This window comes from Mytilus edulis, chromosome 2, assembly GCF_963676685.1.
Source record: "Mytilus edulis chromosome 2, xbMytEdul2.2, whole genome shotgun sequence".
NCBI classification, from domain to species: domain Eukaryota; kingdom Metazoa; phylum Mollusca; class Bivalvia; order Mytilida; family Mytilidae; genus Mytilus; species Mytilus edulis.
Genome location: NC_092345.1, coordinates 17,261,904 through 17,288,990, shown reverse-complemented (window position 1 = coordinate 17,288,990; position 27,087 = coordinate 17,261,904). Strand labels below are relative to the sequence as shown.

The following is a 27,087-nucleotide window of genomic DNA, read 5'->3' as shown; positions in this document are numbered from 1 at the left end:
AAACTAAACATTAAACAATGAAACATGACAATGAAGTTAGAAAGGTCAGACGATCCAGGCCAGACAGACATGGTATAGCCTTAAATCATTCAGAGGAGTACATTGTGCTAAGATAACATCCAGTGGCAAAGTTAGTGCATATTCAGGAGACCATGATAATGTGATATAAATATTAACTCTTCTTTGTACTAAACTTTCACGCAGTGCTGGATTTTGAACATGCTAGTTAACTAGATAAAAGTCTGTAGACATGTTACCAGACACATTATTCTGATTCAGAGTCTAGCAGTCTTTGCTGTTCCTCTACAATGTTGTATGATTATTGGAGCATCTGCAAATACCAATTTTCAAGCCAGGATTAAAACAAACATGCTTCAAAAAGTGATTGTAAAAAGAAGCTACATGCTTAATGAATTGGAAGCATGAAGTCATTGAAAAACATGTAGCTCTGACCAGGTAAGTACATGGCACCAACAATTTATCTTTTGTGTGGATGAAAGTGGGGTTTTTCGAAAGACTTTTTTTTTATCTTATTAAATAAAAAATCATTTTATTCAATAACATACAGCAACTAGAGTTTTTAGAAAGTCAGCACCACATTCATCCCCCTCCTAATTATTAATGAATTGAATGAGCAATAATATATTATTTTTTCTTTTTCCATATGAAACTAAAAAAAAATTCAAGGTTGGTGCCTAATAAACCAAATATGCTTCACACACCTTAAAGTCATCAAATAAAATCAAAATAGTGTTTTAGATAATTTAATTCAGATTTAAAAGTCAACATTTTATTATTAAATATAAAACATGTTTGCACAATAATAACATAGAAATGATTAAGTCATACATTTGACAATTTTGAATGCAATGAAAACAATAACTAATGCATTACTTTGCATTCAAATATAAACCAAGCATACAATAGAAGCTTCCAGAAGCATTTGTCTGATAGACCTGGATAGATCAATAGTCTGATAGACCTAGATAGATCAATAGTCTGATAGACCTGGATAGATCAATAATTGATCTCAAAATGTAGAACATAATTATAAATAAAAACAAACAAAAATATTCTGCATTTTATCAGATTTTAATACAAAAGAATCAATATGTGAAAACTTTTCTGCAAAATTTAACTTTCATAGTTTCAACATGTGTGTTTTTGATTGATAAAAAAAACCTACCAGACAAATTTTGATTTGAAGAAACCCATGTTAAAAGCCATACATAAAATTGTTGGTTTTCCCTTTTGAATGGTTTTACACTAGTAATTTTGGGGCCCTTTATAGCTTGGTGTGAGCCAAGGCTCCGTGTTGAAGGCTGTACATTGACCTATAATGGTTTACTTTTATAAATTGTTATTTGAATGGAGAGTTGTCTCATTGGCACACACCACATCTTCCTATATCTATTGTTTCCTACACAACAGAAAATTAATAATCTTGATATCCCAAGCATAAAATCTTAAGATTTAAATTTGTCATAACATGTATTTTAAAGTAAGGATATAGACCTCACAATTGGAAATATGTCATTATTTCTGTCTATACCTAGAAACAAAATATACATATTGATCTTTTTACAATCTATGCCCAATGCTTTCAGATTTTAGGTATATCATTTTAAAGTGTAATAAATCATTAGATATATGTTCAGAAAGACTAAAGCTATTTTTGATATATATTTCATTTATTATACAAAAGAATCTAGACATGTATGTGATTTTTCACAGGTATCACCAAGAAGATACAATATAGGCCAAAGTGCCTGTTTTTAAATCCAAATTTTACAGCTTACTTTATGCAGTATAGGTTTGTCCAGTCACCTGTATTTGATCACATTTTTTACCTTTTGTCTATATGGATGGTTGTCTCATTCGCAATCATACCACATATCTATATTCTGTTTTTTTACCTTTCTTTCTTTATGTACTAGCAAGTACTAGCCCATGTGTTGATGTATGAAGAAGATTAAAATAGATATTTATAAATACAGCATGATTGAAGATGTTTGTATAACCTTATCAATACAATAAAATATGTGTCTCCCTTTGAACCACTGATCTTAACTTGCTTAAAACTATAGCACTTAATGATGATAACAAACATTTAATGGATATTTCATAATAAGATAAAAACATTAGAACAGCAATCAAATTTACTGTACTGTATATTGCTGAGCATTGCTGCGTAGTTAGTTCAATTTTTCCTTTTCACCTGCCACATAATTTTACTATTCGTAAATAAACCACTGAATGCATGATTATAGCACGACCCAGTGTATAGGAATACCTTGTGATAAATAATCAATGTCTGACAAATACAAGCAGAGGTACTTTGATTGATAGAAAATAATGTGTCTTTGACCAATATTACTTATAAATAAAATATACTACTAGTACATGAAATCATACATAATTGATAAAACTTAAAATAAAGACACATGACATTTAATTCTTCTCTCAATTGTATGCAAATTGTTGTTGCTGTTTTTTAATCCTCCAACGAATATTTCTCACACTGTGGGATACCGCCTTTGAAAAACTTGTCTGAAAGTAGATGATAATTTCTTGTAATGTCAGCACCATTCTTCAATTCATTCACCTGTCACATACTCTTCCATAAATTGGAGTATATACAAAACGTAATAAAAATCGTAACAATTATACAAACTAAAATTCTGTTCCGTCTTTTGTTATGCGACGAAATTTCTTCCGTAAATTACGAACTTTTTGTGACACATGGTAAGAATATTCAGTCTGAAAGTACAATATTAGTACAGGTTCAGAAAATGATCTGCATAAAAATGAATAACAGCAATGTAATAAAAATAAAATTTATGTACAAGTTTTTTTGATAGTTCACATTTTAAATATCTGTGCTTGGTGGGCCTTGGCTTTTTTCCTGGCAGTCCATCTTAAATTACGAATACTGGCAGATATTGAATGTGCAAGTCCACTCTGAAACAAACAGTATACCCTTCTTCACTGTATTATATAAACTAAACATAGTTGATATAGATACCAACCATTTTATAAACAATCATTACTCTTTTAGAGTTCCTATAAAAGCATTCAAAACTCATCAAAATTATCTTTCTTTCAGTTAGTTTTCCTCTTTTATAATAAAATACTGTGACTTCTTTTTTTTTCTTGGGTAACAATTTTTCGTGGATTGAGGAAAAATGTGGAAATTGGATTTTGTGGTTTTTGCTAATGGTTACATACAAGCTTACAGAAAATTTGTAATTCGTTGAAAATTTAAATTAGTGGTTTGCCTGAACCCACAAAAATTGGTATCCAACAAAAAATAATGAATTCACAGTTAAAAATTGCAACTTGTGAAAAAAAATTTAAATAGATATATATTGCATGCTCCTTGGTTATAAAATAGTTTCTTTCTTCAACTAGTCATCCTAACAGTCCAGGCAATTACTGAAAACTGTAATATTACATTAAAATGTAATATTACACAAATCTGTAATATTACACAAATCTGTAATATAACATTTATTTTAAGGAAGTAGGGGTTATCTCCCATTAGTTGGTACAAATTAATTTTTCATTACAGAAAAACAAATTTGTTTCTAGGTTTGTTTGTTTTTGTTTCTCCATATAGTGTAGTATATATATATTTTAACAGTAAAACAGCAACAACAAATATATCAAAATTATCAAATTGAATTTATTATGTTCATTTTTACTCAACATTGAAAGCTAACAAATGATAGATATAGTTTAATCTTCACCTTGTGTAGGAATTAAAAGTTAAAACAATTATTCTACTTGCATATCTCCTAATGTACATTTTAAATTTATATAATAGTTGTCTATTGAAAAAAATGAACTGGAATCTCATTACGGTAGTGCTGTTAGTTTGATCTAAAGGACCAATACTGTAATAGATTAAAGCTATTACTTAGATAATAAAAATGTTGCTTATTGTAAAATTCCATTTTCATTCCAATACAAGTTTTAAGGTTGGTCATTTATTTGTTAAATGTACAAGTGTTGTATACAAAATTAAACCCTATGACTCTTGAACCCTCAGAGAATAAGAATAAGAATTTTTATAAGTTTTAAAATCCAAACAATATAGGATTGTTTCTAAATAAAAAAAAACAAAAACAAAACATATAAATAACAAAATGATAGATGGAAAACAATACAATAATGTAGCACTGAAAATAATAGAGATTTTACAACATACCTCCTCTATAAAATTATCATTTTAAATATCTTGAAATATTACATTATAATGTTAGTCACCAATCGCACACAGTTTACAATTATTACATTATACATTTCACTTATGCTGTTAACGCTATATTTAATTAATAAATATATTACATTCTTCACAAGAAGACTAGGTCTAATAAGTTCTGTACATGTTATGAAAAAATGAAATTCATCTTCCACCTCTTTATGGCATTATACATCCTATTTTATAAGGCTGTTATGTTGTTGACTATGGCAAATATTGGCAAAATTGATAATTTATACAAAGGAAAATATGGAAAAGATTACATGTGTTTTTATTTTTGATTTAATTTGATATAATGAATAGCAAAAAGCTTTGATTGAATTTTAGGTGTTTTAGGTGAGGAAAATATTTTGTCTCCTTGGATAATTCTTTGAATCTAGCAAAAACACCCTGTTTAAATACTTTAACAAATATTTTTTATTCTCTTTGATATATAAAGGACAATTCACTTTGAAATGATCTTTAAATAGAATTTGATGCATGTTATAAACAGTAACAACATAGTCTATTGATAATCAATTTCAACAATTTGTAGTTCTGATTGACTTTTGTATAAATTATCAATTTTGCCAATATTGGACACTGTCCATAAACGACCATTTGCCAAGATATTAACATTGACTCTGCAGAGCATTGCATTTATATGTGCTAATGCAGAGTCTTCTTTGCCGGGCCATTTAAAATTTTCACCACTAGGGTGCATATATTTGATGGATGCCCAGTCCTTGTTGTCTCCTTGGATGGCAGTCACCACTCCGGGATACCATCGATCCTCAAATGCAACTGCATAATATGAGTTTATCTCCCATGTGTTTTCTGTATCTGGAAGAATAAATTTATAACAAGTTCATATATATTTCATCTTTATTCATTTTCAATTTAATTTCTTTTAGTTTATATAATGATTGAGCATTTATATCAATATAAGCATTAATCAATCATAAGCATCTTAAAGCAGATAAAATATAATAAGGAAGTGGGTTTTAGTGGGTTTTAAAAACCACATTTATAAATGTATCATCAATCTTATTATCTTTTTATTTTAGCAAGTGGTGTTCACCAGCTGTTGATGCTTAGATTAACTCATTATATTGACATATGCATCTAACAAAATAAAATTGTAAACAGGAAATAAGGTTAGGAATTTCCAAAATGTCAGCATTTTTTTTTTAGGGAATGGCAATTTATCTTTTACCAGTTTAATAAAAAAAAAAATGAATTTATTATTTAAAGAAATTTTTTTTAAGAAATTAGATTTAACTGTTTAGTCTTAATGGTCAATCAAATGACATATTTTGATAGTTATTCATTAAATACACATGTGTGCTTACCTTTTTCTGCAGTTACATCGTGATCTGATTGGGAATTTGAATCCTACAAAGAATAAATAAATTAAATTATTTGATTTGATCGGAAGGAGAAATAACATATAAATGCTAGAACACTTATGATATGCAAACTATTTTATTTTAATATATACAAAATATAAGAATAGGGAATAGGCATATGGACATACAAACATTATGACTTCATTTATATAAACTGGTTAACAATAATGTAAAAACACTTTACATGTAGAGTTTACCTTATGAAAAGTCTACATTTGGAAATATGTAAGCTACTGTTCTTTGTGTTCTTTGTTAATGATTAAGTTCATATAAATACTTACATTTTGGAAGTCTTGTGATGCATCCTGGTCTATATGGTCATGGGAAAGAGTTCTTTGATCTTTTTTTTTAGTATTTCTTCGTTTCTTTTTTGCTATTAAAAATGAAGTAAAGTACATTTTTAATTTCTAAAGACGTTACATTTTGCAGCTAAATTGCTTCAGTATCTGTTGATTTAAAAAAAAATTAAGTGATTTTTAATACAGGTGACACTCTATCAAATATAACTCAATATTTTTTTATATTTTTTCTTGTCATTTGGCATGTTTCAGTGCACAACAGTATTTTCACTGAACTATTCACTATTGGTTGATGCTATTAATCTCATTATTTTGACATTTCAACTTATTAAAACGCCAGAAAATGTAAGCCAGAAATAAGATTACAATTCTGGGAAGGAATTTTTAATGTGTCAGCAACTTTTGAGAGAAAATAATCATCTGTAACATTATCAGTTTTATCTGAAGTGTCATACGATTGATTGGGTATATATAAAGTACATACAAGCCCAATGGTCTTTATCATTTGTTGACTGAAGACTATATTATTTGGAGGGTAAAAAATATAAAACTGATTGAATTATTAATTCTAAATCATCAGCTGATTGACATACTGGTTATTTATTTGCTTACCTTCCTCTGCAGTCACATCTTCATTTATTTGGTTTCTTGTGTTATCCTACAAAGAATTAGTAAAATGAACCAAAATATTTAGCTATTAAATTAATTACCTTATATATATTTATATTCTATCACTGCATTGATTGCGATAGGATATTTATCCACTCTCCACAGTTATATTTATTTATACAATTGGTGCGGAAAGGGATAAATTACTAAGAACTAGAGAAACTTTTTTTTTCTCCGGAATGTATTCAAATTATAAAAAGATAAAAAGAATTTTATTAATCAAATCAGTTTGCTGGTGACAATTGACTGCCACATTCTACTTTATTTAAGCCTTATATTTATTTTGATTAGATGGTCACTGATGAGTCATGTACAGACAAAAGCGCATTTGGCTAGAAATTTTTTTTTATAAGCCTAAGTTTTTACCTGAAGGGTATACTTTTACATTTCACTCTAAGACATAAGCCAGATTTACTAATATATTTCTACAAATTTATCTCAGCATGTTATCAGTAATCTGTTATAGATAAATTATGTGGTCACACTTTCTTTACAGTTCCATTATTATAACCAGATGTTGACTTAATAAACCACTAAATTTTCAGTTGTTTTTATCATAAAACTTTTTGTAATTCAATTTGTACAAACACAGAGAAAGTATGTCATTTTATAAGTACAGTAAGATGGTGCAGCTTTTGGTGTCATTTCAAGATCTCTTGTCAAAATGAATTGTATCAAAAGATCAATTTGATTACCAAACATATTTTTTTTAATTACACCTCCAAATGACAATCCCTCTTTTTTTCTCTGAAACATTACAATGTGTCAATCGTTAATCCGTGTCCTTTTCTTTTCACCCTGTACAATATTACTTGACAATATCATAATTATGTCATTCTCTTTTGAAAAGTGTGTAATATTTGCTACTGTGCAAAAAAAAATCATTTAATAAAAACTTAATTCCTTTGCAGTATTGACATTAACAAAAAATTTAATATAATTATTAATAGATTGTTTTTTTTTCATATTAACTTCTGATATCCAACTTTCACATTAAATTAAAAGTTCTTTTCCTATATCAATATTTGCTAGAAATCATTTGTATATATTAATAACTGTATTATAAAATAAAGGCTGAAAATAATATTTATTAAGTAAAATGATATGCATGTGACTAGATGTTCAGAAATTAAGATAAACAAAACCAGCAGGATACATGGTCTGGGGTAATTGGCATTGACATGATGTCTGATAAGACCACAGGTACAAAGTAGCTGTACATTTGGGCTTATGTCTTAAAGTGATATGGAAATAGACAATAAAATGCACACTACTGTTAGAACTTTGATGATCATTAAATTCATATAAATACTTACACTATTGATGTCTTCTGTTGCAATATGGTCAATTGGGACAATTGAAGGAGCTTCTTGGTCTTTATTTTTAGAATTTCTTCGCTTCTTTTTTTCTATTAAAGATAATAGCAAAGCATATTTGTAATTTCTAAAGAAGATACATTTTCAGCCATATTACTTTTATTTCTGTTTTTTTTTAATATACTGCTTAGCCGAGCGCAGCTGAATACAAATGCAAAGGTTTAACTCTGAACAGGAATAGCAAAAATGGACACATTATATTCAAGCTTTATACAGGTCTGAATTTGACTAGTAAATAAACGTTTGACACATCATAGTTTTTTTATACAGAATTTTTGTCAAGAAATATTTATAAAAGTAAACCATTATAGGTCTATGTACGGCCTTCAACAGGGAACCTTGGCTCACAACGAACAACAAGCTGTAAAATAATGGGGCATACATAATTCAACATAATAATTTTACAATACATTATAAAAAAAAGAAAAAAAAGAACAAAAGTATTCCAGTATAGTACCTGGGGCCTTAATGATAGGCATTCCTTGATCTTCTCTTTCTGTATCACCTATGAAGAGAAACTATAAATTAATCGGGCTATTTAATTGTCATTAAATTTCTTGTTTTAACAGAAGATAGAAAAAGGGGAATGTATCTTTCTTTAAATATATATAGGTCTATGTTTTGTTTTCTCTTATTTTCAGCAAATAATCCATCTTCAAAACATACATTTCCTGGGGGGTCCACTTACTACATATGTATTGAGAGGTAGGGATGAGACACCCATTTTATATGAAAGAAGCAGGAAATAAGTATTATAGATATATCAAAAGGTCATGGTTTTCAGTTAAATGCAAGTGAAAACCTAAGCTTATCATGAGTGTCTAAAATAAGATAGATGCCAGGATGTAGTTAAAACCACAGTTATAAAAATTAATCAGATAATTGTCAAATCAATTTATCTTTCTAGTAATCTTCACATATGGTATTTTCACTACATTCACTAAGCTATGGTATACACTGAGGTCTATTCTTTTGATTAAATATAAGTTGTTGAATATGATAGATAATATAAGATTTTTGTCTAAAATTTGCTTTGATGAATGAATCAATTTATATTGAATATTTCATAAACAAATTATGAAACAAATAAGATATTATTTCCCCCAAAAACAATTCTGTGTTAAAACTATTATGAAAAGTGCAATGAAATGGATTTAAACTGTTTTGTTTTTAAAACCAATCAAAGTGGTATTCATTTTTTGAAGGAACTTACTTAAATGCATCTGTTCTTCTTCCTCCTTCTCGTTATCCACAGATATATTTTGTGTTTCAACCTGCAGAAACAGATGTATTAGTAAAACATATTTGATAGAATCACTTTGAAAAGTTAAACTTTACTGTTTTGAACATTCATATACGTTTGTTAGAAATAACTTTTAACAGATAATGTGTAAGATCTAGCAATATTCAGAATAAACATTTTTAACCAAGAAAGTGTTTAAGATGCAAAAAACTGACACATAAGCAGAAAATACCTTAAAATGCAATTTTTGCTTTTAAAAAATCAGGCTTTATTAGAAGTAAAAGTATGGCCAGAAATACATTTGATTTTTGCCATGACCTTTAAGAATTTTCACTATTTTAATCTTTCTAAAATAATCGGCTTTATAATTTACTCAAATTTTCATAGAATTCTATAACAGGTCCAAAACACCACTCCTTGCAAAGAAAAGAAAAGTAATAACAATAAAAACTCTTCATTACCTCTGCAATATATATGTCATGATAATCTTCATCATTTTTGTTGAAATTTTCATTTGAATGATTATCATTTTGTTCCAAAGAATCTGTTTCTGAAAAAAAATAAGAAAAAAGTAGTGTCATATTTGAACAAAAATTTGATTGTGATCTTTACCATTTGAAACAGCATAGGTTTCTGACAACAAACGAATGTGTTCAAAGAACTAACAAAATGTGATATTGAACTTTTTACCTTAGTGGTCCATTATTCAAAATCGAAATAGATTTGCGATCTCCAACTTACCAAGAGTTTAATTTTTGATGAAATCAAACAAAGTTTTATTTTTGACTTTTTGGACAAACTTGAACATGGGACCCAAAAACTAAAATATGAATATATAGTATAAATTTCTTCAATTTTTAAAACTCCCAGAATTTAACTTTTGATAAAGTCAAACATTTTTTTTAATGTAAGACCCAGTAGACATCAATGTTAAACAACTCGTAAAAATGGACGAAAAAATCCAAATGCACAGTTTAAGAATCAGTATATGAAATAATATAAAGTTTCCATTTAATCAATCCAATAAGATTCTTACCATCAATTAGCTTTCTTTTAGTCCTTTGGCCCCTTTCATCTTTTGAAGAGCTGGCCTTTTTAGTCTTTGTCTTTGACCTCTTTGGCTTTCGTTGGTCCACATTGTCTACCTTCTTGTTACTAGATTGTTGTGATTTCGTGCTTGGTGAATCTAAATGGTATAAATCTTAACTTTTAGCATAAAAGACTTGGATTTGCTTGTAAAATTTATTATGTTTTCAGATTAAATCAGGTTAAATTCATATTAATATTGATTTTACAGGAAACCTCATATTTAACAATATGAATTTTCGACATTAGTACGCAATCCCTTAAAAGTTAAAAGTTCAAACACTGACGAAAATAGATAAAATTTGCACAAAAATATTTACTATGAAAACAGTATAAAAATATTCATGTATCATGAACCATACAATTTAGGGGAATTTTTTATTGGATATTTAGCAGTATGAAAAGAACTTATTTTGATTATTGAAAAATTTAGGTTTTCTTTTCTTTTTTTGCAGTGGAAAAATAGAGAAAAAAAAACTTGGGTTAAATTCAAACACAAACCTATAGAAAAGGAATTATCCTGGTCTTCAGTTATAATACTTGTTGCCTCCAACATCTCTTTTTGTCTACTTGCAATTTGTTTTGACACGCCTGGTCCACATGACAACTTTGAGGGAGTCAACATTTGAAGGGGCACAGTATGTTCTATCCTTGGCAAATACCCTTCTTGTGTCTTTGATAAACGCTTAATTTCTTCCACGCCTAAAATAGGTTTGCCTTCTTTTAAATTCTGTAAAAACTCCCCAGACCCACAAAACTTTATGAGTTGTCTCTCTTGAACGTTGTCTCTAACACAAAATACCACAGACAATTCTATAGTTTGAAGGTCAGCAAGTCTTTTAATCTGCTTAGTAATTTGTTTTAAGGCATTTGATTTCATCCTCCTTTCATTGCTCCTTAGTGCGTTAAACAATTCCTCATCCGAACAATGTTGCTTATTTTTTCCAGGCTTTAGTTTATTTGTTTTTTCAATTATATCTTCAGTTTCAGATCTGTATAAAGAAGCAAACCATCAATATACAGAATACATTTAACTAGAAATATTTTATTTCAATAATTTGAAATAGGAATGAAAATTTGAAAAATAGCTGTCAATATTCATTTTGAGATCAAAAACTGATTGAATTTGATACTCAAATCCCTTTGATAAAACATCCAATTGACTTATCAATTTTTTTAGACATCAATAGTTTTACTAAAATTTAATATTTACATAATATGCATATTTTAAAATTACATATAATAATGACTAGTTTCAGACAATTGAAAAACATTTTACATGTGGCTTACAATGCTTGGTATAAAGATTTTGACAAATATAATGCCTTCCCATGTTAACATGAGCCAGAAAGAATTTAAAAAAAAAATATAACATGCTGTATAAATACATAAACTAATTTAAACGTTAATGTATTTCTTATGACAAGACGGAATTAGAAGAAAAAAATTAAAAGAAAAGGAAAATTTCAATGTACATTTTAATTTGACCACTTGTTTCGTTATATTAAAATTTAAATTCTCAGATGATAAGTTGCATATTCATTAATTCATGAATACAAAAGGACTGAATTACATCTGCATTTACATGGTTTAGGATGTGTGAAAATGAAGGAGTTTAAATAATGTATAAGTAATAGACAGAGGTAACACTTATTGTTTTTCTTTAAAAGTTGCAAAGAGAAAATAAAAGCTTTTTTAAAAGTTGATCTTGAATCGAAATGATGTTAGGGTAAATAATGATTTTCACAAATATTACAGTAAAATGTAGTATTATAGCTTAATGTAATATTATAGTAAAAAGTAATATTACAGTATTTTGTAATATTACAGTATTTTGTAATATAGTAAAATGTAATATTACAGTAAAATGTAATATAATAGAAGTTAAGTGTAATTCTAATACAAATGAGTTTACATTAGCTTACAACAGTCAGTCATGTTTCATTTAGAAATGTAGAAATATATAACAGGGTATTATTTCAAAATTCCTAATTTCTTGTGCTTTAATCTGTATTATAAAGTTTTCAGCCTCGAATAACACTTTCTATACAATATATTTTGTATAGATAGTTGCCGGAAAGTAAACATCAGTATGTTGATGGTTTTCTGAAACTAAAGAAGAAGTGTTGTGCACCACTCAGTACATTCTTTTAAAAATGTTCTCATTTGCAATAGAAAGTGTTGTGCGCCACACAGAACATTGAAATACAGAATAAACATTAAGAATCTCAAGCACAAGAATTAATCCAAACATGCAATTCCATAATTAAAAATAATTCCAACTTTAAATATTAGCCTGTTATATATAAATATGTATACAGTTGTTGACTTTACAGTAACCTCCTTTAGTTAATAAAAAATAACGAAAGCAATATTTCTATGATGACTTAAATTCTGTTCAAATAATTTTGAGCAGTGAACTCCAAAAATAACTATACATTTTTTTGTGTACTTGCTTTCAGCCTTTTAATATTTGCTAAATAAGACTCACTTATAATAAATAAGTTTCATTAATTATATGATATATTAAAAAAAAAACTTTAAACAATGATTTATGCATGTGAATGATATGTACATGTATTTACACTGCATTATAAGATCATAATACAATTCTACATAACAAATCTTAATGTATATGAATGCAAAAATTTATAAAAATAAATAAAGAATGAAGCTAAGATCTTATTTCAGCACAAATAATGATTAATGTACAAAATTCTGCAAACATAGAAATATATATTTATATATAAATAGGTATACTGAGAGAAAATCATACTTTCTAATTTCTTATCTTATTTCTTTTTAGGAATCAGATGTTGAATTTGCAGTAACATCCTTTAGTTCAAAGTATAGAGTTAGATAAGTGTCTTTATTTGTGTTTGTGTCATTTAAACTTTCTAATATTGCCACATAATGGGTTTGGAGTTCAACATTTTCAGAAAGTTTTTCAATCAGTTTTGTTATATTATTTTTCAGCTCTGCTTTAGTCATCTTTTTCTGGTGTAGTTCTTCTTCGTCATCAGTAATAAAAACAGGTCCACTTGATTTTTCAATATTTATTCCCAGAATGCTAGAGTCAATTTTATCCTGTCTTTTTTGTGTGGATGTTTCTAGAAAATTTACAAGATTGGGATGAAGTTTTCTCCCACTTACAGACTGGTGGTCATCAACCATAGCAGCAAGATGTTTTCTTAGCACTGGCCGAAAACTAGTTATGGCATTTGAAATATCAATTAATTTAGTGCCATAATCAGTTTGTTGTCCTAATCCAAGTATTTCTGCTAATTTTTCTTGAATGGTTTCAAAAAATTTAAGATTGCAGCAAATATTTCTCCAGGTTTCATCAGATGGCACACTTCCACTTGGTAAATACTGTTTAATTGCCTTGTTTTTTTCTTCTAAGATAAAATCAAGATCTTGTCCTTTTGACTTGTTTCCACTTACAGAAAATGAAGTATTGTTATCCCAGGAGGCTTTTACTTCTTCTGGCATAAATTTATACTGAATTGAATCAAATAATTCAATGTTTTGGTAATGTGGATGACAGCGGCCATAAAAAAGTTCTTTCAGATGAAATTTTGCACTATGTACTAATTGGGAATTATTTCGTCGAATTCCCATGCGAAAGTTGATAATAGCCTGGGAATATCTGCATACTTGGAGATGGAGATATGCATGGTTTGGATTTTGTGCTTGAAATTGCTTATAAAATTTGAAATAATTTTCAACTGTTGGTTCATCATTGGTATTCATCAGACTTCTTACAAATGGTATGACCATTTCATTTAAAGCAGCAGTATGAAAAGTGAGCAATAGTTGCCAGGCTAGATGGTGGTCTTTACATGTTTTTGCAAAGTGTTTAGCATTTTCTGAGTTAAATCCCATGAGCTCACACATTTTTTCTAGATAGGGTATCCAGTTTAACTCAAAAAATGCTTTTAAAACATTCATTTCATAATGCCCTCCTCCTATGCGCATGTATACCCAATCGAATTCCCTTGAACAGGATGATGTTAAGTTCTGATGGCAAGATTTATGATGGTCCTTGTAAACCTTTCGAGATTGAAATGGCTTCTGGCAGTAGTTACATAGAATGGATTCCTCTAAAATTTTGTGGTATAAACTGTGAGGTCTTCCATCACAGCAAACAAAAGCCCAACTTCGTTCACTTCCTCCATATCTTTTGATGCCACAATTTATACCAATATGTCTCATTACAAGAGAGACGGATTCATTGCTGTTAGGGTTGACAAATGCAGGCATCCCAACTGTTACAGATGTCGGGTTTTGATGATTGGATGGAATATGCTGGTATCTTGAATATTCATCTTGGTTTGAATTGTCAGTAAGTAGAATTTCTTGTGTTTTTGAAGCTGTTTTGATATTTGTGGATGACACAGTGCTACAAGGACCATTTGACTTTTTTGTTCTTGCCTCTTTGATTCCTTCTCTATTCTTGCATCCTTCACAGACCAGTTTACGTCTCGCATTTTCTGTCCCACATAATGTGCAGATCAGAATGTCTTTCCTTCTTTCTTCATTGTGTGTATTTTTGTCTATATTATCCATAAATGCATTTTCAGACCCTTCCATTGTATGTTCTTCAACAACAGTTTCAATTGCATGTTTTATGAAATGATATAGTTGTTCATAATGCAATTTTTCAAGTTCTTCATATTCATTGTTGTCTTGATCCCTTATTTCCTTTATTCCCCTTAAAAAATAGTTTTTCTCCTTTAAAATTTTTTCAGCTTGTATATTCCTTTCGGTTTGGTCTTTTGTTTCAGCAAATTTTAGTTTTTCATCAAAATGAGACAATTTGAACCAGTTTTTTGGCTTGAATTCATCCTGTGTTTGAATGAAGGTCTGCATGTTGTCATCTGAATTTATAGCTGCATATATTAATGATGTAATAACAGAAGATCTTGACTTTTGGTTTGGGGATATTCCTCTCTTATATGCTACAACTTGTTCATTGTCAAAGGCAGCCATGATAACTCCAGGTGGACAGGGAGGAGCAGTTGTTCCTGATTTAGAAATCCATTTTTGCAATGTAGTGTAAGTACCACATGGACTAGACTTGCTCAAAAAGTCAACAACTAATCTACTACTTGTTTTTGAATACACATAAAGAGAAAGTAGGAACGAAATAGGAGAAACAAGCTTCTGGTATCTTAATGCATAAATTTGTTCAATTATCCTACAGAGAGATAATTTCAGATTTTCATTTGAAACAGCTACTGAAAAGTTTGTAAATCCTTCAATAAACCGTGTCAATGGCATATTACGTTTTGACAACCAATTGTCTGCATTGAAGTCTTTTAAAAACGTGTGATCTTTATACTGCTGTGAAATATCTTCAATATCATTTTTTAAACTTTCCTCTTGATCTTTTCCTACTGTAAACATGAGCTCTGACAATTCTTCACTAGACAAATACTTGACAAGTTTAGTAAGGAAGTCTTTCCTTGCATTAATATCGAAGGTTTCAAAATCAGAAATCAAAGTTTCTGGTAAGCACTGCCTTATTTCTGAATCGTGTTGTTCTAGAATTGTCTTTGATACGAAAGTTTGGTTTTCATCATCAATTGATTCATTCAGATCTTCTGTTTTCTTACATTTTAATGGTATAATATCTATTTTTTTCACACCTTGCCTTTTTCTTTTTCTCCCACGGCATTTATTAATAAAGCATATGTTACATTCATCTGTATGAGGATAAAAATTCACCGTCTTGATGCTTGTTTTGAAGGCTTGCTCCTGATTGGTAGCTTTTAGATTCCTATACTTCAATAACAGGAGTTCGTGAGATCTGCAAATAGCAATCGGGTGAATTGCAGGTTGGTCCAAATTGACATCAACTTCAAAAATTTCAAATAGCTCCACAGAAAATTCATACTTAAGGTGAGATGACTTGTGCAAATCTAAACTTCCACATATCCTGCAAGTCTTTTCTAGTGCCTTTTGATGTTTTGTTAGTTGGGTTTCACTGGAACAAGAAATATTTTGGTGACATATTGGTAGCAGTTAAATCTGATCGCGAGCTAAGGGAATACCACTTGAAATAGTGTACAGGAATAAAAGTCCTTCGTTTTAATTAAAATGCAAAATCATGCTTCAAAAGTGCCCAAATAGATAAATAAATAAATAATCTGTCCTACTAGTCCACAAAAATAAATAGCCAATCTAAAGCATGTTAAATGATGACCAATTCCCCACATCTTATTATTTTTAATTACCTATTACATGTGAAAGAACATGTTTATTATATTCTTAACATTTGTATACTTCTAATTTGTTTTATGTTTTATATTTTATGTGTGTATATATACCATTTAAAAAAAAAATTATAGTCTCTCATAAATCTTTTTAGAGTGGCTCTTTTTTTATATTGGAAATTGTAATATTATGTAAATGTTTTATAAGAGGTGAAACTCAAATAAAATAGTGTCTTGTGAAGAAAATTGTTTATTAACATAATTAATTAAATAATTATCAATCATACAAAATTTAAGTTACTTCAAGCTCTGAAAGAAATTTAAAAAAAAAATTTAAAACAAGGCAATGAAAAGCTCGATCTTTAAAAAAAAAAGCACAATTTCATCTAATTTATATTTACAAGTTTTGTTAAACAAGAATGTGTCCAAAGTACACGGATACCCCACTCGCACTATCATTTTCCATGTTCAATGGACCATGAAATTGGATAAAAAATATAATAAGCCATTAAAATTAGAAAGATGATATAATAAGGAACATGTATACTAAGTTTCAAGTTGATTGGACTTCAACTTCATCAAAAACTACCTTGACCAAAAACTTTAACCTGAAACATGCACTTTCATTTTCTATGTTCAGTGAACCGTTTAATTTGGTTTAAAAATTAGAAAGATCATATCATAAGGAACATGTGTACTAAGTTTCAAGTTGATTGGACTTCAACTTCATCAAAAACTACCTTGACCAAAAACTTTAACCTGATGCGGGACAGACGGACGGACGAACAGACAGACGGACGGATGAACGGACGCACAGACCAGAAAACATAATGCCCCTCTACTATCGTAGGTGGGGCATAATAAAATATTCAAAGTGCAATTCTTATTATTTCTGTTTGGGTTCTCACTAAACATTCATGTGAAATTATATAGTGAACTATTTTTATTCTCAAATATCTTCAGTGAGGCTTTAATAATAATTTAACATAAGTTCTACAAAATATTGTGATCAAATTAATGTAATCTGTCACTTCATAATGGTTGCACCACTGGAGGTTACATTCCTTAAGTTCTAATTGTTTGTGTAAATATTGTCTATGACATGTGGGAAAGTCCAAGTATTAACACATGTACAGACACCTGGTTTTTGTTTTATAGTAAGAAATTATACTTCCATGGTATTTTAACATCAGAAGAGAATCTTTAACATTAGAACAGAAATATTCAGTCCTAAGAAAACTTTTTCTTTCAGTGTAAAAGATCAATTAAATAGCAACCCTAGCTTATATATTAAATCAATACAATAATAAAAACCTCTTTCTCAATGCTTTATAATACTTTATTTAACTGACATTTGTTTCAGCTAGGTGGGGGCACTAACTATCAAATGTAAATGAGTGGTAAGGATGAACCCTGGAAAAGGTCACTATTTCATGCTCTATAATATTAGAAAAGGGTGAGAAATTCAGATTAATCTATATCAATAGGTTGATATTATCACTTGCTTGATTACATCATAAGTATCTGATACTAATCAGATGGCAGTATTTATGTTTGATGTGGTTATACTGAAGTCCTGTAAATGCATCAGCTATTTGTCAAACCAATTTATTTCTATTTATGTTAATGTGGTTTTTCCACTGATGCTAGTTATAGATGCTATAAATCTGACCATTTTGACATTTGTACCTAGTTAACATTAAGTTGTAGACATGAAACATGATAACAATTATTAAAAGAAATTCCATGTCAGCTTCTTTTAGAGGGAACAGCTATGTAACTTTTTATCAGTTTTTCATTAAAACCTAAAACTTAGTGAAAGTGTCACTTTTAGGTTGAATATACTGCATTTATCTGATGAAACATATTTTATTGTCTATTGAAATTGAAATAGAAATTTCTTCATCCTAAAAAATAAATAAGGGGAAAATAGAAGAAAATAATTTTAAAAGATGTGATGAATTTAATTTACAAGTTAAGTGTGATTGTTACGATTACGTTTCTTTTTAACATATAAACATGATGAGGTTCAGGACCCCAAATAAATCTGTACACTAATGAACTTACAAGATGAAAAATATATCTATACTTCTGTGTTTTGTTAATTAATATATGACAAGGTATATATTTTTGATAAACACAATATATGAAAAGGGTAGGGTACTTTATGTCTCAGCTGTTCACCCCTTCCTAAAAATTCTCAGTTTTTGAGTCTGTGTCTTGTTTTGTAGATCTTACTTTACATTAATATTGTTGTTTCCAGTTATATAAAAAAAGAAGATGTGGTATGATTGCCAATGAGACAACTATCCACAAAAGACCAAAATGACACAAACATTAACAATTATAGGTCACCGTACGGCCTTCAACAATGAGCAAAGCCCATACCGCATATAGTCAACTATAAAATGCCCCGATAAGACAATGTAAAACAATTCAAGCGAGAAAACTAACGGTCTCATTGATGTAAAAAAAGGAACGAAAAACAAATATGTAACACATAAACAAACGACAACCACTGAATTACAGGCTCCTGACTTGGGACAGGCACATACATAAATAATGTGGCTGGGTTAAACATGTTAGCGGGATCCCAACCCTCCCCCTAACCTGGGACAGTGGTATAACAGTACAACATAAGAACGAACTATAAAAATCAGTTGAAAAAGGCTTAACTCATCAGATAGACAAAAAATAAAAGTGGACGTCTCTTTCTTAGAGATAATGAAATTTGCCAGGTCATCAGATACATATTTTTAAACTCAATACCCTAAAGATGACTTAATTAGGACTAGTAATTTCAGAGGAGATTTTGGTATAAGATTACAAAAATTTACAATGAATTTAAAAATTGACTTTAAAGGGCAGTAACTCCTTATGGGGTCATGCTCACTTATTTGTAGATCTTACTTGGCTGAAAATTTTTGCTGTTTACAGTTTCTCTCTATATATTATAATATTCAAGATAATGACCAAAAACTGCAAAAAGTCCTTGAAATTATCAATTCAGAGTAACAAACCTAATAATGAGTTGTATTATGCGTCTGGAAATTTCATGCAGGCAAATATAGTTTCAAAGATATAAGCCAAAAAACTGCATTTTACCCCCATGTTCTGATTGAAGCTATGGTGGCCATCTTGGTTGAAGGGAGGGGTCATAGAATACACGTTTTAAACAAGATACCCCAAAGATAAATCAGGACAAGTTTGGTTTAACTTGACCCAGTAGTTTTAGAGGAGAGGATTTTTGTTAATGGATCAGGACAAAGGACACCAAATTATGAGACAAACTCACTTGACCCTGTGGGCCAGGTGAGGAAAAAATGTAGGTTGCCTTATAAGATATTACTTGTCATTAAGTCATTTAGCACTAATGCCTAATTTCTTGTCCAGGACTGCAAGTTCAAAAATATGGAGTCTTATTTCTTACAGCAGGAATTTTAACATGTTTTTACGACGTAGTCGGTACAGTTTCGGTTTGTGCCCTTTGAACTTAAGGACTCTTAACTATGGCAACAGAATATGCATGCTCGAAAATCCTTTTTGTGATTGGACAAAATGCTGTCATGGTGGGTGATTTGGTTGTGTTTGAAAAAACGTCTCGTTAATTATATCGTGATGGAAAGCAAGTGAAAAACTATAAATATTTGAACTAGATCTTACAAAGATTTATATTTTTATTAAAATAATTGATTCTCCAATAGCTCTTTGCATCCATGACAATTATATAATTTTTAATGTAAACTTTGTTGTACGAACGTACATGACTTTTAGAACGCACCTACGCATGTGAAATTTCTGCAGGGTTTTGGTGAATGTGAATAGAAAGATACGAGGACCTTAAATCATTGTGCTTCTGAAGGTTATCGAAATGATAGTTTTAAACAGATACTCAAATTGAAATACGTCGGATATCTTTTTTAAAGAAAGTTCTTGTTATTAATAAGTCATATGTGTATAGTTAATTATTTTTATTTTGATTGATAAAATTAATCAAAAGTTTCAATGTTTTTTTGTTTCAATAAGTAAACTGAAACATTATGAAGCTGGAAGAACAGAAAAATAGTTTTTATGTGTAAAATTTTTCTGATTAAGTCTATTCTAGTTAAAGTCAACATGTGGTTATAATATCAATTGAGAAAGTGTGACCACAAATTTATATCTAACAAATTACTGATAACAAGAGATGAGATTGTGGAAATATATTTGTGAAGCTGGTATGGTATTTAAAGTGTTTTTGAGTGATAAGTGGTTTAAGAAATTTCTCTATCATCTGGCTTAGTTTGTACCACCTACCATATTCCCATTACTTTTAAAAATGCTAGCTGCATTTACAGACTGTTTCACAAACTTTCTGTGATAATTTGAGATTTAAATATAAAAAAATAGTTTTAATTATGCAATAGAAATTCAATATCTTGACGGCAAAATTTCAGTAGTCTTTACTTCATAATTCATTTACATGTATTGTAAATTTATTTAACTTCAACAGTAATGATTATCTTTTAGTTTATGAGATACATGTATCAGTACTTCCTCCCAGCTGCATGTATTACTGATTCAAATTGGTCACATTTTTTGTTTTTAATTAATATGCCAAATAGACATAATGCTACAATTGTCAATGTGGCAGTTCTCATTCTGGTGATCATATATATTCATTCTTCTGTTAAATTTATTGCTCCTTTAATTGTATTTAATCTTATAAGCTTACATCTCTTTACAGTTAAAATTTCTAAAGACTCTTTTTATAACTTCCTTTCTGATATTTTTTTATGTAGTAAACTATCCCAGGCTACTGACAATGTAAATGCAAAATTAACAGTGGCGGATCCAGGAATTTTCATAAGTGGGGGCCCACTGACTGACCTTAGAGGGGGCCCGCTCAAGTCACACTTCAGTGATTCCCTATATAAGCAATCACATTTTTTCAAAAAAAGGGGTGCCCGGGCCCCATGGGCCCCCTTAATCCGTCTCTGATTAATATATTGGAACATTCATTATCTATCACACAGTTTCCTTGTGTAAACATATTAAGTAGTATAGTGGACGTTAAGCAAGCATCAATCAATAAATAAAGTAGTATGAATAAAAAATACAAAAAGGGAATTGTAGCAAGTCTATCCCTCCTTTGTCCAAGTTAACATAAAAAAAATCAGATGAAATCAAATCTGTATTGCAAAATAACACTCATACCGGTCAAGCAATATGAACAAACAACCGAAGGTGTTTAAATACTAACACAGGTTGCTGAATGAATGGCTCTTAGATATCCAAAAGCAAGTTAAATGCATATTCAGGATTACAACATTTTAATGTTTAACAAAATTCATGTTCTGAACTCAAAATTAGATTGGCTGGAAGTAAATATCTAGCTCATAAGTAAAAGTAGACAGGTCACTCAACATCAGCACATTTCTGCCTTTACTTTAACTATTTTAAAAAAGTGCATTAGTTGAAGTATTAATTATCTTTTAAACTCAGGTGACCAGATGAGAATTTGATCATGTGTAAACACCTATGTTTTCCATTAACTTATTGATTTTTTTTAATACTTATTTTTCTATGATTTTTTTACAAATATTTTTTATTCAGATTTTTTTTGTATGGTTTAAAATAGTGCAAAATACAATGTGAGGAAATGCTGAATACATATTTGACATCACAATTCAGAATACAAGTAACTCTACCATTTACAATTTTTGCAATAATAAATAAATGAAAAACAGTTCAAAAACATTTCTGAATTAAAACTAAAAAGTGAAATAAAATCTTCAACAGAAAATATATAATAGTCTAAAAATAGAATTGAATCAATCTAGGCACCCTGAAAAAATTTAAGCTCCAAAACCAGCTATCCGTGCATTCATCATTGTATACTATTAAGGATGTCTGCTGCTCTAATTTAAAATAACAAGGATTTCATGTGGTTGCTTAAAATGAAAACAACTTTGATATTTAAACAAAATAAAGTAATAAAATCATTAGTCTCGTGTGTAGTTTTCAAAATACGAGACATTTAGAAAATGGCGGGAAAAGGGTTTTCTTCAGACTTTACTATTTGTTAACATTGGAATTGTTTTTTACCCTTTAAACCAAGAAAAAATAACAAGGATTTCATGCCGCCGGATCACTAAATCTGAAATGATCTATTGAACAGATTTATGAAGACAAAAGTGGGGTGTCGTGTAAAAAAAAATTTAATACATTTGGATCGATAAAACCTGAGAAAATCGAAAATATGACAAGAATTCAAAAACATGACCAGCAGACATCCTTAAGACATTAAAAAAAATAGTTTTGACTGGCAATAAGAAAACTTTTGGAACACTTATATAACACAATAAACCATGAAATGTTACTCAGCATAGCATGTATTGATTATATACTTAGCTATAAAGTACATACTATAGCAATGTATTTACAAATATAAATCATATTTTTTGTTTGTCATAATTTACACATTTTCATAATTTACACATTTTAAGTTTTTCTAATATACATACATACTATCAATTAAAACATTCAAATGAAACAAAGAAATATATTGTATAACTTATACTTAATATTTAATAAACTTATAATAATACTGCTCTCAATTCAAATAATTAACCATAACATCAATAATTCTCCTCAATATATTGAAGAAGTATTTCTACCTGTTCTAATTATTATTATAATGTAAATTTCTCATTTTTCACAAAAATTCTAGTATAACCACAGTTATCTCCCATTATTTTCACTTGTTAATTTGTAGGGTGCATCACTTAAACAGCGTTTCACTCTTTTAATAGACATTTCACCAGAATAAAAATCATTAGAATGAAGAGTTTACATATTATTTAATTTGAAAAAATTACTGAGATACTTTGAAAAATTTTCTAAATTGGAGAAAAGAAAAGAAAACTTTTTACTTACCCTTCACTTTCACAGATTTCCACACCATTTTCTATCCTCTCTGGTACCTCCATTGTCTCAAATGTAAATGATGAACTGAATCCTGCAGCACTATTTATAGGCTATGTAATTTGATACTCAAATGCTCTCAGGAAGTTATATTTCATGAGATAAAGGGGAATTAGTACTATATTACATTTTTTGATAAGATAGCAAGTTTCAGTAATATTACAGTTTTTAGTAATATTGTCTTTATATTACAGTTTTCAGTAATACTATTATATTACAACTTTCAGTAATATAAACCCTATATTACAGTTTTTTGTAACATTACAGATTTGTGTAATATTACATTTTAATGTAATATTACAGTTTTCAGTAATTGCCTGGACTGCCTAAATAGTCATGATGGCAGAGAATGATAATCAGCTAAGATGGATATTATATAATGAACTGTACGATATCCTATGAAGTGGGCCAATGTCTTTTGTTCAATTCTTGTTTAGCTTTCCATCTAATTTTACGAATTTTTGATGATAATCTTAAGGCCAAAAGTGTCTGAAAAGAGAAAACAAAATAAAATCTGTTATTCCCCCTGAAAATTTTGAGTTATCTAAAATGTTTGGTAAGATGTTGGTGTGTATACTGTGGATTCCTAATTGTTTTTTGGATACCAATTTTCATGGATTTCATTGTTACAGGTGAACAACAAAGTTAAATCTATATGCTTGTATGCAGATTTTGACAAAACCACAAAAATAAATCTTTTTCTCAAACGACAAAAAAAAGTAGTACAGTGCAACCTGTCTTATCCAACACCTGAGTATTCAAACAATCTGCTTTAATCACACATTTTTCATGATCCCAAAATATGCCTATCTTTGCAGGAAATATCTAAGTATTAATTGCAACACCCTCGTCACCCTTCTTAATTAGACATTTTTTCTGGCCCCCAGTGAGTCAGATAACACAGGTTACACTGTACCCACAAAATAAATGAATCCATATGTGTTTAAAATCATAGGACACCATGAGGATGACTGGCTCACACTACCCCTTATCTATTTTCAGTTACTGGGACAGTAACTCGCTAATCTTTGTCAAGATGCTATTTTTTCATATATACACATTTTAATATGTTCTCATTGTTATGACTATGCATTACTTGGCTAATGTATCAAGCTTCTTGTCAACATCTTCAAGATTAACTTTATTAAACCAAAACCTTTGTCTACTGTAATCCAGAAATTATAGTGATGGTTTTATTGATGTGAATAATGAGCTGGTTATAAAGTGTAACAATAATAAGAACTAGCATTCTGATATATGTATCTGTATGGAGTTTTTCTAAAATTGTAATTATCTATAAGTAGACTCTGGCAAATCATATACCCTAAATGTCAGCAATCACCAGAAAGAAACTTTTTGCTTTCATAGTATTCTAATATATATACCTTTTGAGAAACACAGCATCTATATTTTAACAAATAAATGATGTGATACTATATTCATAGTTCAAAGCAATGGGTTTAAATGTGGAAAACCTCATTTCAAGTAGATGACCAATGTCATTATGTTCAAAGAGTGAAAACTGTGGAATCGTGTATTATCCTAGATACCAATTTTCCAGGATTTTGGCACAATTATATTTTTCACTGATATTTTATTTTGTAGTTTTGCAAAATTTGCTTAAAAACCTGAAGAAATTTTACAACTATTGAAAAATTCAAATTCATGGTTTTCCAAAATATCCAAAATCAACTGAAATTGTTAATCTACATATAATAATGAATCTGGAGTAATGAAAACAATTACTTAGATAAATAGTTATACAGATAATTAATACTGAAATAATAATTGATATTTCAAAAGAACATTATGTTTTTTAATACTTTTTAGGTATGGATAAAACCTTTAAATTTACAACTTAAAGCCCCCCGTCCCACTAGATCACGATCGCACCACGCTCACCATGATCTTAAATGAAATCAGGTTGCGGTATGAGCGGCATGAAAATTTTAATTTTCATTGTTTTCGCGCTGATTCTACGTCATCATTCTGCTTTAACAACGATCCTGCTATGATTATACCACGTTCTCACCATGCTTTTTCTACAATTATCATGATCTTACTACCGGTACGCTCATCACATTCTCACTATGACCATACCACAAGTTATTCGATTGCAACACGATCTTACCACGCTTGTACTCCGATTATAGCATGTTCTTACCACGATTATACTATGTTCATACCGCGATCTTATTATGTTCTCAGCAATAACGTCAACATCATGTTCCATTCCTTCTATTTCTGATTAATAGGTAGATTTCTTGGAAACTACACAGTCATGCCACCAAAATCTACCAGAACATGTGGGTGTGGTGGTAGGGGTAAGTGTATAGGCAGAGGGAGCTATGATAGTAACGAATCATGATCCAGCAGAGATGTCGGACCGACCAATCCAACCTGAAGCACAACCTTATGTTGGTCCATTAAACTTAAAATGACGATGTTTTAGTGATTGATAGCAGGGATGACACAGATGTGCCAATCATAGTTGAGCTTTTAAAGAAAAAGGACAAGAAGTCCAAAATACACATAAACAAAAAAAAACCTTGAGAGTTTTTAAATATTTTATGTGAAAATGACAATGAGCATGATGGTCGTAGTATGAACCTAGTCAGGTCGTAAGCAGAGCATGATGAGGAAAGCCTGGTCGTGCTAGAATCATACTTTGGTCTTGAACAGTCGACAGACAGTGTGGTGTAAATGTGGCTAAGTCGTGGTGGAAGCATAGTTGGGTCGTGGTGAGAAAGTGATGGTCATAGTGAGGTCGTAATAAAGTCGATGTGAGATCGTAGCGAAATCTGTACAAATAGAATCACGCTTTTGCTACGCTTTCTCTACGATGGTTCAGTGAACTTTGCGATCTTATCTAGACCTTACTGCACTCTCCATGGCCATGACCACACCACGATTGCTTTTGACCATGTTCAAAGTTGGCCACGATCATGAAGATCTCATAATGATCGTAATACAACCTTACTGCGATCTGCATGATTGCAGTACGATCGTCAAAATTTTCATTTTTTTTCACAGATTGTAGTGCGATCGTGATCTAGTGGGACTACGGTATTAATCTAATTAAAAATATGAATAAAAACAGGTAGCTCTTGTGAGAAAAAAAATATTTACAGATAGAATGAATACTTTATTCAAATGATATATGGTGAGATGTAATAATATACAGTTAGAGGATAATTACATGTTCATTTGTGTACATAGATAGAGGATGATTATAAAGATAGATGTTAATGAGTTATAATTGGAGTTTATTTTTTCCCTCATTTGCTTTTCCCTGGCAAATGAGACTGTAAAAAATCCAGGCCACCTTAGTTGCTTTTTAGGGTTGAAACAAAATATGTTTTTAAAAAAAAATGAATAGGGAGCCATTATTACCATGATATAGGTTTCTTTCTATCATACCACCGACACCAACGAACCCTCTGAGAAACTTTCTTGGCCATAGCACTCTGGAAAATAGTAAGCAGAAAAGGGGATTTTTTATATCATGTCTCTTTAACAGGACAATTTCACAGCATACAATTTGTTTATAATTCTCAGAGGGTTCATTGTTTATCAGT

The 27,087-nt window shown here is 29.7% G+C and overlaps 2 protein-coding genes across 13 annotated transcripts in view; both read right to left on the bottom strand.

Annotated features, from left to right (window-relative positions):
* Positions 1-748: 748 nt before the first annotated feature.
* The window catches only part of LOC139511592 (uncharacterized), a 63,341-nt gene continuing 37,002 nt past the window's right edge, over positions 749-27,087 (bottom strand). For 2 of the 12 annotated variants that reach the window (XR_011662053.1, XR_011662054.1), the window contains 2 exons: positions 23,836-23,998; positions 749-3,416 (listed from right to left, as the gene is read on the bottom strand). Coding sequence is in view for 6 of the 12 variants with exons in the window: in XM_071298451.1 (XP_071154552.1) it covers positions 2,863-2,961 (99 nt within the window). In the remaining 6 variants the exon portion in view is untranslated. Of the gene's footprint in view, positions 3,417-23,835; positions 23,999-26,902; positions 26,977-27,087 lie in introns of all 12 variants that reach the window. The other 10 variants (XM_071298452.1, XM_071298451.1, XM_071298453.1 and 7 more) reach the window with 7 other exon arrangements.
* LOC139510300 (protein starmaker-like) lies at positions 4,770-11,355 on the bottom strand. The gene is made up of 10 exons (XM_071296804.1): positions 10,827-11,355; positions 10,276-10,425; positions 9,701-9,789; positions 9,210-9,270; positions 8,454-8,501; positions 7,937-8,028; positions 6,564-6,609; positions 5,934-6,025; positions 5,596-5,638; positions 4,770-5,086 (listed from the first exon to the last, which is right to left on the bottom strand). Exons 1-10 carry the CDS (start codon positions 11,203-11,205, stop codon positions 4,770-4,772), a joined length of 1,317 nt encoding a protein of 438 aa, XP_071152905.1. The 5' UTR covers positions 11,206-11,355.